The 13,641-nt window shown below is 34.5% G+C and overlaps 1 protein-coding gene across 1 annotated transcript in view; it reads right to left on the reverse strand.

Annotated features, from left to right (window-relative positions):
• LOC118744628 (spondin-1) overlaps window positions 1-2,006 on the reverse strand; it is a 195,945-nt gene extending 193,939 nt beyond the window's left edge. Inside the window, exon 1 of the mRNA XM_036477765.1 lies at window positions 953-2,006. Within this exon, the coding sequence (XP_036333658.1) occupies window positions 953-1,544 (592 nt within the window). The 5' untranslated portion in view covers window positions 1,545-2,006. The remainder of the gene's footprint in view (window positions 1-952) is intronic.
• Between the last annotated feature and the right edge of the window lie 11,635 nt (window positions 2,007-13,641).

The following is a 13,641-nucleotide window of genomic DNA, read 5'->3' on the forward strand; positions in this document are numbered from 1 at the left end:
AAAAAAAACTGCAAAAATTCTATAAAAAAATTAAATAAGTTTCTTAAAACTAAATGAATTAAAAAAATAAGGTCTTAAAAATTAAACGAAGTTGATAAAATATCTGGCATCTGATAACAACTAAAGCGAAAAATTTTAAGAAAATTAAACTAAAGAATAAAAATAATAAAGTGAAGAAATAATCGAAATTTAATTACATACATTACATATGTAAGGTTTTAAAAATTTTATGAAATTTAAAAATTGCTTTTCTCTCTTAAACAATAAATCTAAAAATTAAAAGCGAAGATCAAGTTAAATTAAAAGGGAAAACAAATTAAATAAAAAAAATACATAAAATACATAAGTTTCTAAAAATTTAATTAAATTGACAAAATATAGTTTTCTTTTTAAAGCCATTGAATCTAAAAATTTTAAGAAAATTATATTAAAAAAAAATTAAATTAAATTAAACAAAAAATTAAATTAAGTTAAAAAAATTCCGCTGCCGGAGGATTCGAACGTCGTACCTCACGAATTGCATGCCAGTGCTTTGTTCACTCGGTCAAAAGAGCTTTTCACCATGAAAATTGGCAAGTGGCCTTTTTTTGTAAGACTTTTATGCCAAAATATACAAAATCTTTCACACTATCTTGCCTACTGCCTTTCAATTGTCTTACGAAAGTCTTGCAACTACATCTCTTACTCAGAATTGCCCTGCTTTGTATTAAATTTGCTACCAGTTTTTGAAGGCACATAAACCATTATTGTTTAGTTAAGATTCAGCAAGCATACTTTGAATGGTAAAAAAAAAAACTTAGTTGATTTACTGAGTCCTTATATAGAGCACTTCTTTTCGAATACAAATTTTATAGGTTTGTATTTTTTGCAATTTTTTTAAGTCACACCACTTCTGTATCTATAACATTTAGTCAACCACAAAATTAATCCGTTTTCCCTCCCATACACTCACCTATAGTTTTCGTCCATTGCGCTGTGGGCCTCCAGTCCGGATAGTGTTTCGGGAATAAATCGCGCGTCCAATAGGTGTGCAATACAACCTTATAAACGGCTAAACGATCTAACTGACAACCACTCACCGGCAATGGTTGAGTGGGTGTTGCAGTTGTAGGAGTGCCACTAAATTTGGCATTAGTGTAGTAAAAATTGCGATTACTCGCAGAAGAAGGCGGAGAGGCTGCCGACTCGCTCGAACTAAACGGCACATTATTATTGTTGCTGGCATAATTGTAATAATTTTTGTTGTTGTTATTGTTGCTGTTGTCATTGCCATTATATTCAATATCATTGCTCAGCAAAGTATTTGCGTGTTGTTGCTGTTGTTTTTGTTGTTTCAATTGCGTTTGCTTTGGCCGCTGTTCCGCCAATGTATAGGTATAAATGGATGGATTCGATATGAATGCGGGATTATAGCTGCTAAAGAGTGCAGGTTCCGGTTGCGGTTGTGGTTGTGGTTCGGGTGCTGGTTCAGGTGAGGGTGCCGCGTTGCAGAGGCAAGCAGCTGCAAGGAACAGCAGCAGCATTTTAAAGATGTTGGCTGACATATTTGTTGGTTGAGTTGGAGTTTTGTTGGAGATTTTTTTTGCAAAAAAATTTATTTAGAAGTTACCTTGTTTATTAGATTTGCCAGCTGACGTTAGCTCAACTTTTGTTTGCCTTTTTTATTTTTTTTTTATCAAACTTGCACTCTTTTTTACTTTTTCATCATTTCACTTTCACACTAAACGCACACTTGACCCTCAGCCGCCTCGTTGTTGCGCTCACGCACTAGCACTCCCGTACGCGCTGCGTTATTTCGCCGGCAAAAATAGATACTCGCGCATTCAACAGATTTTTTGCACAACTTATATGTATGTATGTATGTATGTATGCACACTCGCGCCTTCGTCGCCGGCAGTTTTATTTTTCGTTTACCTTGCGTGTGCTTACTTTAGCTTTGCTTTGTGTGGTTTTACTTTTTTGGATCGCTTTTCACTGTATTTGTTTATTGTAATTTACTCGTAATACCGTTTATTTTTTAGCCGGCCTAAATTTTCACTCATCATTTGTCACGCGCGACAAAAGACCGCTGACTATCCGCCTCAATGTTTGCTTGTCCTTTTTATGCCAAAAATAAAATTTTCCACGCACATTTGGCAGCGAAGGTGAAAATTGTGACAAATTTTTGTTTGCTTCTTCTTACACCTTCACCTCTGGTGTGCGCACACGTCGTCACAGCAGTTTATACGCACTCACGCATTTCCTGCTAATCGTACGCACCTAGCTTCTGCCTTACGTACTGGCACCTTTTCTTGCGATTTTAGCTTCCACTTTTCTTCTTCGTATATTTTTATGCACTAAAGTTTCGCTTCATTCAATTCGTTTGCGCTTACTTTGACACCAACTTGGTCGTTTACCCTAGAATTCCACTTTTACCAGAAATTTGGTTTTCTCTGAGCTTCTTCTTTCAAATTCTATGTATGTACATTCCACATTAACGTCACAAACTTTATCCGCTCTCGATTCGTTTACCGTGCGCATCCGGCGCTATGTCGTTTCATACTGAATTCTGAATTTTCAGCAGCTCCACCAAGTCCCAGCGCGAGCACCAGCAACATCAGCAGCAGTTCCGGCCTATCAACCTGGCCATTGCTAAATAAATTTCCCAAAGCATAAGCGCCCACACGCACATGTACAACGGTAAATGTGAGCACTATTTTCCTAACGGTATATTTAGCATAAAAAATATTGGGTAGTTCTCCTTGTTCGAAATGTTGAGAGCACAAGAGAGCGAGAGCGAGAGCGTGTTTTTCAGGAGTAAAGTTGGTATACGCGCGCTGTGTTGGGTGTTGATTTTGGCTACTTTTTTTTGTTTGTTTTATCAGCGTTCTGGAAAGGTGCAACAGCCTGTTGCCTGTTTTGGGTAATTTTTCTTGCATTTTGTTGTTGCATTTTTTTTTTTAATATTATCTTTAAAAGATACTTGGACGATGAAGGGTTGTTGAACTGAAGGAATTTTTAAAGCGAACGTTGTTTTTAGTTGTACTTAGGTACTTAGATACCGATATATGTATGTATATCAATGTAAATTTGTAAATATTATAATAGCCAAGCTGCACCCTGAGAATCCGCTCGTCGCACGAGAGGCAATTTGGAGTAAATTTCTTGCAGAAAAAGTATGAACGGTGACATAAAGAAGAAATCATTTTCATGGGCATAAAACTTCTGTAGAAATTGGATTGTCGTGACTTTTTTGTTTGAAAAAGCACAACAAGTATATTAGATTGAAGCTGAAACTGATTTGTCTCCAAAGCAAATTTAACATTAATTGAGTCACCTCTGAGTTGGGTTCACTTGAAGGCCACAAAGCAACATTGCGATGCTCAAAGGGTGTCCACATGCTTATCCTTGCATGTCTTTAAACCCCCCTGATTCTCGAGCGAATCCTAATAGGCCCTCTAATGGAGTTTTTCCAAGCTGTCTATACTCGCGAAAAAGTGATTTCCCAGAAATGTGAGACTTTTACTCCGGAGCGCAGCGCACTCGCAAAGAAAGTGTTGGACGGACTTATCTCTTCTTCGTCTTGGCAGATTCTGCACAAATCGTTTCACATGGCTCTGAACTTGGCGGCCATGTAGCCATGGAGCCAACGACCCAGTGTCTCGTTAGTATTCCTGTGAGAAGCCCAACATTTGACTTTCGGAGCCTTAATAAACTCCGTGTTCTTCGTTCATCGAGCCGTGGCCGGAGTGAGCGCAATACCGCGTAGGTTCACGGTAATTTTCTCAACTTCTGAAGACTGGAACCACAAGGACAGGAACCGCCTGGGGCACCTAATGCTACCTCAGATCGCTTTCTAGCTTGCTCGTCCATTTCCTGGTTTCGCGGAATACCAATATGTCCCAGGATGAATCTAGGTCAATCCTGATTACCAGCTTTGCAGCCATTATTCCTGAGAGAAGATACCAGATCCTGTTCCCATGTCCAGTTACTTATTTCGGAAAAATGGATTCGAGGATGTTGGCATGAGTTTTGCAAGTTGTTGGCAACCTGTTAGATGCCCTGAATCGTAGAACGCTCGTAGGTGCGGCACTTTTGATTTATATTCCCATTAGATGCAGTGTATTATCTGCGACCGCAGCCCCTAGTCTTTCCCGATCATAGTTTTGCAGGTGTAGAGCGTATTAAGCGCCTTTTCCCTCCGCTCCTCGATGTTACTTTTCCAGAAGAGTTTAGAGTCGAGAAAAACTCCAAAAAACCTTGCCTCTTTCAACAGTTTGAGATTTTCCCCATTGAAGGATGGGGTACGAAATTTGTCTACCTTATATCGCCTGGTATACAGAACAAGTTCAGTTTTGGAGGGGTTAACTTCTGGACCGTTCCTTACCTCGCACCTTGCCAGGTCGGTAATTGCGACCAGAATGCCTAAGTAATCTTCATACACAACGACCTTAATTGCTATTGGTGTGTGAAGCAAGAATTCGTTTAGCACGAGGTTTCAAGGCAGTGGAGATACAACGTCCTCTTGAGCAATACCGAGTGTGGCTGTTTTCCTTACTTCTGCGGCTCCCAAGGAGCCACTGATGCTTCTAATACTCAACGTGTTGTCAATCCAGAGAGAGATCAGAGGATTAAGTCCATCGGCGACTAGGGTGGAGTGCTTGTATGCCAAACTAACATTGTTAAAGGCATCTTGTACGTCTAGAAAGGTTGCCAGCACATATTCCGCTTTCCTTATACTCCCAAAAACCTCGTGCAGAGGCTGTTTCTACTGACAAACCTTTGCATTTTGGACATTGCAGAAGTTTTCGGAAGTAAGGCGTCTCATGATCTGCAGACTCCATTATGTTGAGGAGAAACTGATGGGTCTAAAATGTTGATCAGTACTATACCCCGCCATTCTTGCGTTAGGAATGAAAACCACTCTTACTTGCTTCCATGGTTTCGGTATATAGCTAAGGATGAGACTAACCCTGTGAATTGGCAGAGAGTTATTGTGGCGCTTGTTGTCGGAAAAATATGATAGCCGCTATTTTTATCTAGTGTCGATTTTTTGACTGGATTGCCTTGCCAATAGGTGTTAGGGGTTTCTGTCCGAAGACTGATGGTATCGCCTGTATTGCCCAGGTCATCTTCCTGGCACCTTCTCAATCGAGCAATTTTAGTGGCCCTTTTCAGGCCCACACAAAACTTGGACCACGTTGCGACCTTTTCCTTTTTATCTCTTTCTTAAACGCATTGAAAATTCGGCGTCCCAGCCCACAGCGTTCTTGGTAAACTCGCCCTATTGAAAGCTTTCTTAGCTGCTCTCTTAAGCTAAGCTCCGCCGTTCACCATTTTGTGTATGGCCTGGGACAGATTGTCATATAACATTTATTAAAGGAGTTTGTTAGACGAGAAATCGCAGTCGGTCTGCTTAGTTGGGCTCTACCGATTTCAAGAAGATGTTTTTTAAATCGTTTTGCTTGGGTTTATTAGCTTACTGATCTTCTCACATCTGATGAGGCGGCTTTTGAGTGAGCTTCTCTGATGGATTACAGCCACGCTTGTGCCCTGTATTGGCATGAAAATTGTCCCAAAAAAGTGGCACTCCTTAGTCTGATATGTATAAATCAGAGTCGTTCCGGCTACATAGAATCTAGTGTCTTGGGGATATTTCTCTTTCTCTCTCCTGCTTTTTCTTCTACCTATTGTAAAATCACCAAAACTAAAATCTCTTCTTCTAAAAAAACCGATATTTGACTAATCCAGATAGTCGCTCCAAATTAGGTTAGCCTGAAACTGCTCGATCACCAAAAAAAGGTCCAATAGAGCATTCGTAGATGAAATTCTGAATAGATTATTCTTCTACATCATCTTTATATGTAGCTTCTACAGAAATCATTATACGGAAGCGCTAACCAAGCGATCATATAGGCCTGATGATCCTCTAGTAGAAGTTATGAATCTCTTGCATTCGTTTTTCCAGTTTTTCTTTGGAGCTCTTCTGTATATCCTATATATGTTCGGCTTAGCGATTATCAGCAAAATTCGAGTTATTCGTTAATCGAACGATGACCAGAGATATCTTTATTTTATTCAAAACTTCAGAATAGTCCACCTGCTGTTGGTGGTTATTATTATTTTATTTAAAATTAATTGGCTTTGGTTATTCCTTCATATCTAAAACCTCAGCGCGAAGAATCAAAACACCAAAACTTTCAGACGAAACGAGGAAAAGCAGTCTAACCGAAAACCGACTGGTATAGGAACTTATGAGTGAAGCAACAACCAAATGAGACAGCGCCTACACTGCCACGCAGTGCGTCTAAATTGTCGAATCCATTTATAAAAATTCCACTGAATATCTATTCAACGATAATGGATTTTCTATAATTACAAATGGCACACGTGTATGTTTTTTTTTTTTTTTTTAATTCTCTGCCTATGACCTTATGTCGGCTTTCAAGTTAAGTGGTCGCAATTAGAGAACTCTTTGCGCACACATGAATTAATTACGAAGCTTGAAACAATAAACTTATGTACATATGTACACCCTCAGCAAATGGAAATCAGTTGAAGGAAGAGTTGAAAAAAGTAAAAGACCTACTCACGTACAAGCACCCGAGACATTAATTACAACTACATAAGTACATAAATACATATGTATATTAGATTGGGTCGAAAAATGTTGTAAAAGTCCACACCTGTATTTAAAACCTTGTTTGAGGGAATCTCGACACCGAACAAAATTTTATGATCCTTCTAAACCCTGAAAAATATTTTTTGGTTGTAATAAAAAAACAGTTCGGCGGTTTCTAGAATGAGAAATAAAATTTTTATGGCGCCGAAATCTTCTCAATATAAGCACTTAATACGGGGGTAGGCTTTTACAAATTTTTTATTCGTATGGAAACCGACCAAATCTAATGTACATATGTGAGTACATAAGTATGTAAGCTACATACATAGCATATGAATGTGTGTGGACTTAAAAAGGGCACTAATCCATGGAATATCTCGAATGTGTGACTAGTATGGACGACAATAAAAATCTTTTCAAAAGCCTAGACGATAGTGACAAATAAAAAACTCAAATTCTACAAAGTACAAAGAATTACCAAATAGAAGTAGAAAACTGTCGGGAATTTTTATGCTAGCTCAAGTGGCAGCTAATATAGTTGTTTAACGGCATGGCATTGCGCTGCCGCCTCCTACTCATAAACTAATTGCCGATGTAATGGCTGACAACTTATTTGCGGCAGCGACAATTATTGGAGTAATTATGCAGCGCCGGTATTTGCACAGCGACAAAAGTGCTTCTTTTTTTTTGTCTTTTAGTAGGTACTTCTGAAAGTATGTACGAGTATGTATACATATAAATGACAGTATCACGACGTATGTATGTAGGTAGCAAAAGTAACAAGTATGTAAGTCGGAGCGTTGTAATAACTGTCCTTCAAGAGTGATACATAACTACATATAATGCTGAACGTTCAAAAATATTTTTTATTTAGTTAGGGCGTTAAAATCTTCTACGAAATTTTTTTTTAAATTCTCTTAAGGCAACAATTAAGCTTGAAGTAAATTTTTATCCAAAATTACATTCAATGCAATTGAGCTTGTGAACAAGAATATGTACTTTAGCCCTCTGTAAAAATGCATACTTTTCAGAACTTTTCATGTTTTTTTCGGGATTGTTCAGGATTTACATAGTAATTTTCGGAATTCTTCGTATTCGTATTTTCAGAACCTTTTGCGGCATAATCGGAACTGTTCTGTATCTTTTCGCATTATATTTTTCGTTTTTTTGGTATAGTTTCGGAATAGTTAAATAAGTTTTAGGAGCCTTCCGCGTTTTCGATTTTTTTTTTTTATTTATTTTTTTTTTTTTCAGAACTCTTCTGGATTTTTAATGGATTTCTACTTTTTAACTTTTTGGAATTTGTTAAGGATTTTCGGTTATTTCTGGACTTATTGGCAACATTTCTGGGTTCTTTTGGAGACTTTCGATTTAATTTTTTTTTAGCTTTTCGCGTTGAAGATGAACTTTGGAAATTTGCTGTGATCATTTGCGACATTTTTCCAAATTTTTCGTTATTTTTGAATATTCTTAAGAAATCTCGTTTTTTCTGTACTTGCCGAGATTTTTCGTATTTAAATTTTCGGAAACTTTTTGAACTTGTTTGGAAGTTTTAGAAATTTTTTCGCATTTTATTTTTAGCAGATTTTTGAGATAATTTCAGAAATAGTAGTTGAGTTTTTCGCGTTTTCGTTTTGTAGAATGTTTGGGTATTTTTCGGCACTTCTCCGGATTTTTTTGAGATTTTTCGTTTTTTTTTCAAAAAATAACGGGATTTCTTAAGGATTTTCGTTTCACAATTTATTGTTACGAAGTTTTCTAAATTTTTTCGCGTTGAATTTTTCAGTGATTTTCGTGATAATTTCAAAATTAAATTTTTTGCAGTTCTTCGCGTTTACATGCTCCAGAATTTTTTGAAATTATTAGGAACTCCTCCAAATTTTTTAGCTATTGTTAATTTCTTTCGGATTTTTAAAGGGTATTTGTTTTTTTCCGGACATTTAGAGATTTTTCCTACATCACTTTTTGGAAACGTTTGGGTCTTGTTCCGAACATTTCCAAATTTTTTTTATTATATGTTTCGAAGATTTTCGAGATAATATCAGAGAGTTTTTTCGCTTTTTAGAATTTGCCTCGACTGCAACAGATTAATTAGGGATTTTTCGTTTTTATGGGATCTTTTAACTGTGTATTGTTTTTTTTTTTTAATTTTTTGGCGTTTTCGGTTTTAGGACTTCTTCTATCTATTCTTATTTCTAAAGAATCCACTTTTTTTAACGGGATTTTGCGGATTTCTTCGGAAGTTTTCTTGGTTTCTTGTATCATATTTTTCGGGGATTTTCGAGATAATTTCAAAATTGTTGTTGATTTTTTTGGAGTTCTTCGCGTTTTCGTTTTTTTCTGGGGTTTTTCGGAACATATCCAATTCGAGATTTATCTTGTTACACTTTTCGGAAACTTTTGGAACTTCTTCGGAAGTTTTCTAGACTTTTAGAATTAAGTTGTTCAGAGATTTTTAAAATATTTTCGGAATTTATGGAACATTTTTGGATTTCTCGCATTACCTTTTTGGACATTTTTGAATCACTTCAAAAATTTAAGATTTTTCATTTTTTTGGAACTTTCGTGATTTCTTAACGATATTCGTGTTCTTTAGTACTTCGAGTTTTCGGTTATATAACCTTTAAGGTTTTCTGAACTTACTGGAGGTTTCAATGATTTTTGTTTTTTCTGGATTTATCGGGATTTTGCGTATTTCTTCGGAAATTCTTTAGATTTATTTGCGATAAATTTTTCGGGAATTTTGATAATTTCAGAATTACTATTGATTTTGTTGAGTTCTTTCCTTTTCCGGTTTTTTTTTTTAATTGTGTGGGATTTTTTTTTTTAGTAATTTTTCGCTTCTTCTGAACGTATTAGGATTTTGCGTATTTCACGGAAGTTTTCTAAATTTTTTCAATACGGTTTTTAGGATATTTTCAGAATTTTTAGGGTTAATTTTTGGATATTTTGGAATCACTTTAAGATTTTTCGGCGCTCTTTGGGAATTTAAGAAAAATTCTTTGGTTACTTTTAAATTTTTTTTTTGTTTTTTTTTTGTTTAATTTTTTGTTGATTTTCGGATTTGCTTTCGGCTGTTTCGGGCATGATACAAACATTACAAGGTAAATTCATTCTCTCATTTCGTCGCCATGCTTTTTTTCTGACGTTTGCCAACATTTTAAAATCATATAAAATTGAAAATAAAAAAAAATAAATTGTTCACAATTGTTGTTGTTTGAGATTGAAAATGAGAATGTATGTGTGAGTTTGAGTTTAGATTTTAAAATTATATTGTTGGCAAACGTCAGACTGCCTCTCAATGGTTTTACCTTGTTATGTTTTTATCATGGTTTCGGGTATATTTTTCGATATGTGTCAGAATTATTTGGAAGCTTGCTGTTTCGGGTATATTTTTCGACATGTGTCAAAATTATTTGCAAGCTTTCAAATGCAAAAGTACACTTTAAGCATAAATTTGCTTTTCATGTATGCTTTAAAATAAAAGACAAATAAAAGTCAACAATTACCAGTTATTTTATTAAGTCGTAAGTTGCATCGATCAATTTTATCTAGAATTTTGCACAAACCTTCACAGTTTTTTTTTATTGTTTTTCTATTCCATTTATTTCTAAATAGCCAATTTCTTGTGTTTGATGAGAAATTCATTTCCTTGTTTCGGTTGTCCCCGCAAGCAATTTCTTGCTACAATTCACGATTTGTATACATACATTTGTATAGTACACACATTTAACTTATCAAGCTATTTGTCTCCCTCAGTTATTAGGTTTCGCTTGTTGCACGATTTTCGTGCCATTTAATTGAATTGCCACAATTAAACCGCTTAAATGTTTAAACAGGCAATCAGGTTGTTGCTCCAATTGAAATTCGATGCAGCAGCAGCATGTTGAGCTTTACAGTTTACTGTTACTACTTACTTCTATAAAAACTTACTTTATGTTATTGCTTTTTCTTTCTTCGTTACTGGTTTTCCCCTTTCAATTAGTGTTTTATGTACATATTTTGTTCGTTATGTTGTACATTCGTGTGGGTTTCCTTAATTGTTGCATGATTGCTTTTATTGGTTGCGAATTACTCAATATCTGTTATTGTGAAATCAAGTATGTTGTTTGTAATTTGCACTAAAACTGTTTCCAATCTACATATAGTAATAATATCTATGCATTTCTGTAAAAATTGTTGTAAAATTACTTAATTTTTGACATTGAATTTTTTCTTTTGTTGTCATAACTTTTATTGATTGCTATCGCTACAAAATCTTAGCCGAAAATTGCAATCGCTTGGAAATGTTAATTACAAACAACCGAAGCGTATTACCTTGATAGAGCTTTATTTTGCATTCAAATAAACATACATACATATATATTAATCAATTCCTAACCAAATTTCTGCAACAGTGGAAATTGACCGAAATATGGCTGTTATACTCTTGTTTCTTATAAATTTCAATTGATTTTTAACTGTGCGGTATTTTGGAGTTGCAACACAAACTCTTTAATATCGGGTCATATGAAAAATCGCCACAGATTTTTTGCTAAATTTTTGAAAAAAATTTTCTATATTGAAAATCAATTTGATGCATTATTACACCGCGCTACAGAAAGACAAAAAAAGTCATGAAACTATGAGAAATATATAGTGAAACTGCGTTTTTATTTTTTTCTCTGACGTCAGTGTTTTTTTAAGGACTTTCAAGTTTCAAAGATATCATTAATTCAAAAGATTATTTTAAAAAACTTCATGGCAATTCAGCATAACAGTATGGATACCAAATGAAAGAGAAAATTCTTTAGAACTTAAAAAGATTAAAAACAAGGACTTTCTATTTCTTATTCGTCCTTATGTGGCGAAAAATTTAAACTTTTTTAACTCCACAGAATTTTATCTTTTATTTGATAGCCATATTACTATGCTAAATTGCACTGAGTTTTTTAAATAAATTTTTGAATTAATCATATTTTAATCAGGGAGAAAAACTAAACACGTAGTTTTACTATTTTTGGCGCCTAGTTTAGCTTCTATATTAATCTGTTTGTGTGTAAAAGTGACTGTCGGTCGGAGTTATCTTTTGTCATTTTTCGGGTAGCTTTATCGGCGAAAAAATTTGGCCAAATGATTTTCAGCGACTCTTCCGTCGGCCAATTTTTTTTAACATCATAACAGCCTTGCACGGGCCGAAATAAATGGAAGTCAAAGAGTGCAAGGACCTGGGTATATGATGAATGCATTATAGCTTCCCAGCCAAACTCCGTCAATTTTTCAATATTATGTATGTATGTATGTATTATTATTATGGAGCCCATAAGCGTGCTCTCAGTGTAGTAGCTGGTGGAATGCTCTACATAGCATAATTCAGAACAATTCTAAAACTGAGTAAAAAATTTAGTTTTTAGTTGCTTTAAAGCTTTGAAATAGTGCCATAGAAAGTGGTAAACAAAATTTTTTCACGAAAAACCAAACCAGCAGTTTCCATGAAAATATGTTGGTACTCGTATGTACGTATTTTCACGTTCCATTTTAGCTTTTTCAATAAGTCGTTTCAATAAGTTTCTAATAGACTTCAAAATTAGTACAAATTAATAAAAAACATAAATTAATGAAGACATTAAACTCATTTTAGTTTTAAACCAAAATGAACCTAACGTCCAGCTGCAATACATTTATTTTTCTTTTTGCAATTTCGCCTTCAAATTTCCCAATAGTATCAAAGGAAAACATCCCCATATTTCCTAGTCATTCTCTTGATGTGCTCAGCAGTGCCCACTCTCAATATTTTTAAATGCGCCTGCGCGCTCTTATTGAGATGTGTCTTTATAAAATACCCAAAAGTGTTTCGAACTTCGAATGTGTCACATAAAAATGCATTTTCAATATAATCGCTCTAGGAAACATATGCACATACAATTGAACATTTGAAAAATATTGACAATGCATTAAGGCATTAATTATATACATATACCTTCTTACATACATATATACTTACACATATGAACACAACTCGGTACATACTTAAAATAAATTTATGTTATGTGAGATTAGTTTTGGTTAAAGTAGTTCCCTCGTCCAAAAAGGTGAAGAAGCATGCTGAGGTCATAAAATATGGTTATGAAATTAATATAGAAATTATTAAAAAAAATGTGATGGTAATAGACTTGAAAAATTTTATATTTTTTTTTTTACTTTACTCGCATTCTTTTTCATTTCGTTTTATTTCATTTTATAATTTGGGCGTACTTTCCATTTTATAAAACTGATGTGGAATGTTTTTCTACAGTATTCTTCACGAATAAATATGTAAATAAATTTCAGAATGAATTTCGAGTGTGCCAATAAAAATTTTAAAAACGTAATTTTGGTTTCTCAAATCATAGTCATCTTTTACTCCATGTAATTTTATCATTAGGTGGCACACTAGTTTTATTAATCTACGGTGGTTCTTTTGGTCAAGAGGAATATTTTCGCCGTTTAATGTTGAAATTTTGTAGCACCTTAATCTTTCAAGATGAAAAAATATTGCGACAGATATTTTGCATGCTGCCATTATTTTTTCATTTGGTGGCACACTATTTAAACTTTACATATATCCTGTACTTGACGCCAACTTTCACTGCCTCTAATATGAACATTTTATTTGAAAACTTCCCAAAGTTATTAAAATAAAACCAGTATGATCGTTTCAAGTATGACAATGGAAAAATTTATAATTTCGGTACTTTACACCTAAATTAACATTTTGAGCCAAAAATTGTACAAATACTTTTTATTGTACTTGTTTTTGGAACTCCATTGATTGAAATAAATGCAAGAAAATGATTTAGTGCTTTTTTACTTCCGAGAGAAGAGAGTGACACTAAAAAACAACAACTCGTCTGCTAATTGGCGTTCATCACAAATCCTATGCACAACGATAAAAATAAGTTTTTATTATCAAATTGATATCCCAAACAACTGATCTAATTATTTCAAAGTGTCCAAATTAAAGCTCAATACTATTTTGCCATATACTACTTAAATACATATTTATAAATAAGCTTCAGTGA

Source organism: Rhagoletis pomonella, unplaced genomic scaffold, assembly GCF_013731165.1.
Source record: "Rhagoletis pomonella isolate Grant_MI unplaced genomic scaffold, Rhpom_1.0 Rhpom_scaffold_00008, whole genome shotgun sequence".
In the NCBI taxonomy this organism is placed as follows: Eukaryota; Metazoa; Arthropoda; class Insecta; order Diptera; family Tephritidae; genus Rhagoletis; species Rhagoletis pomonella.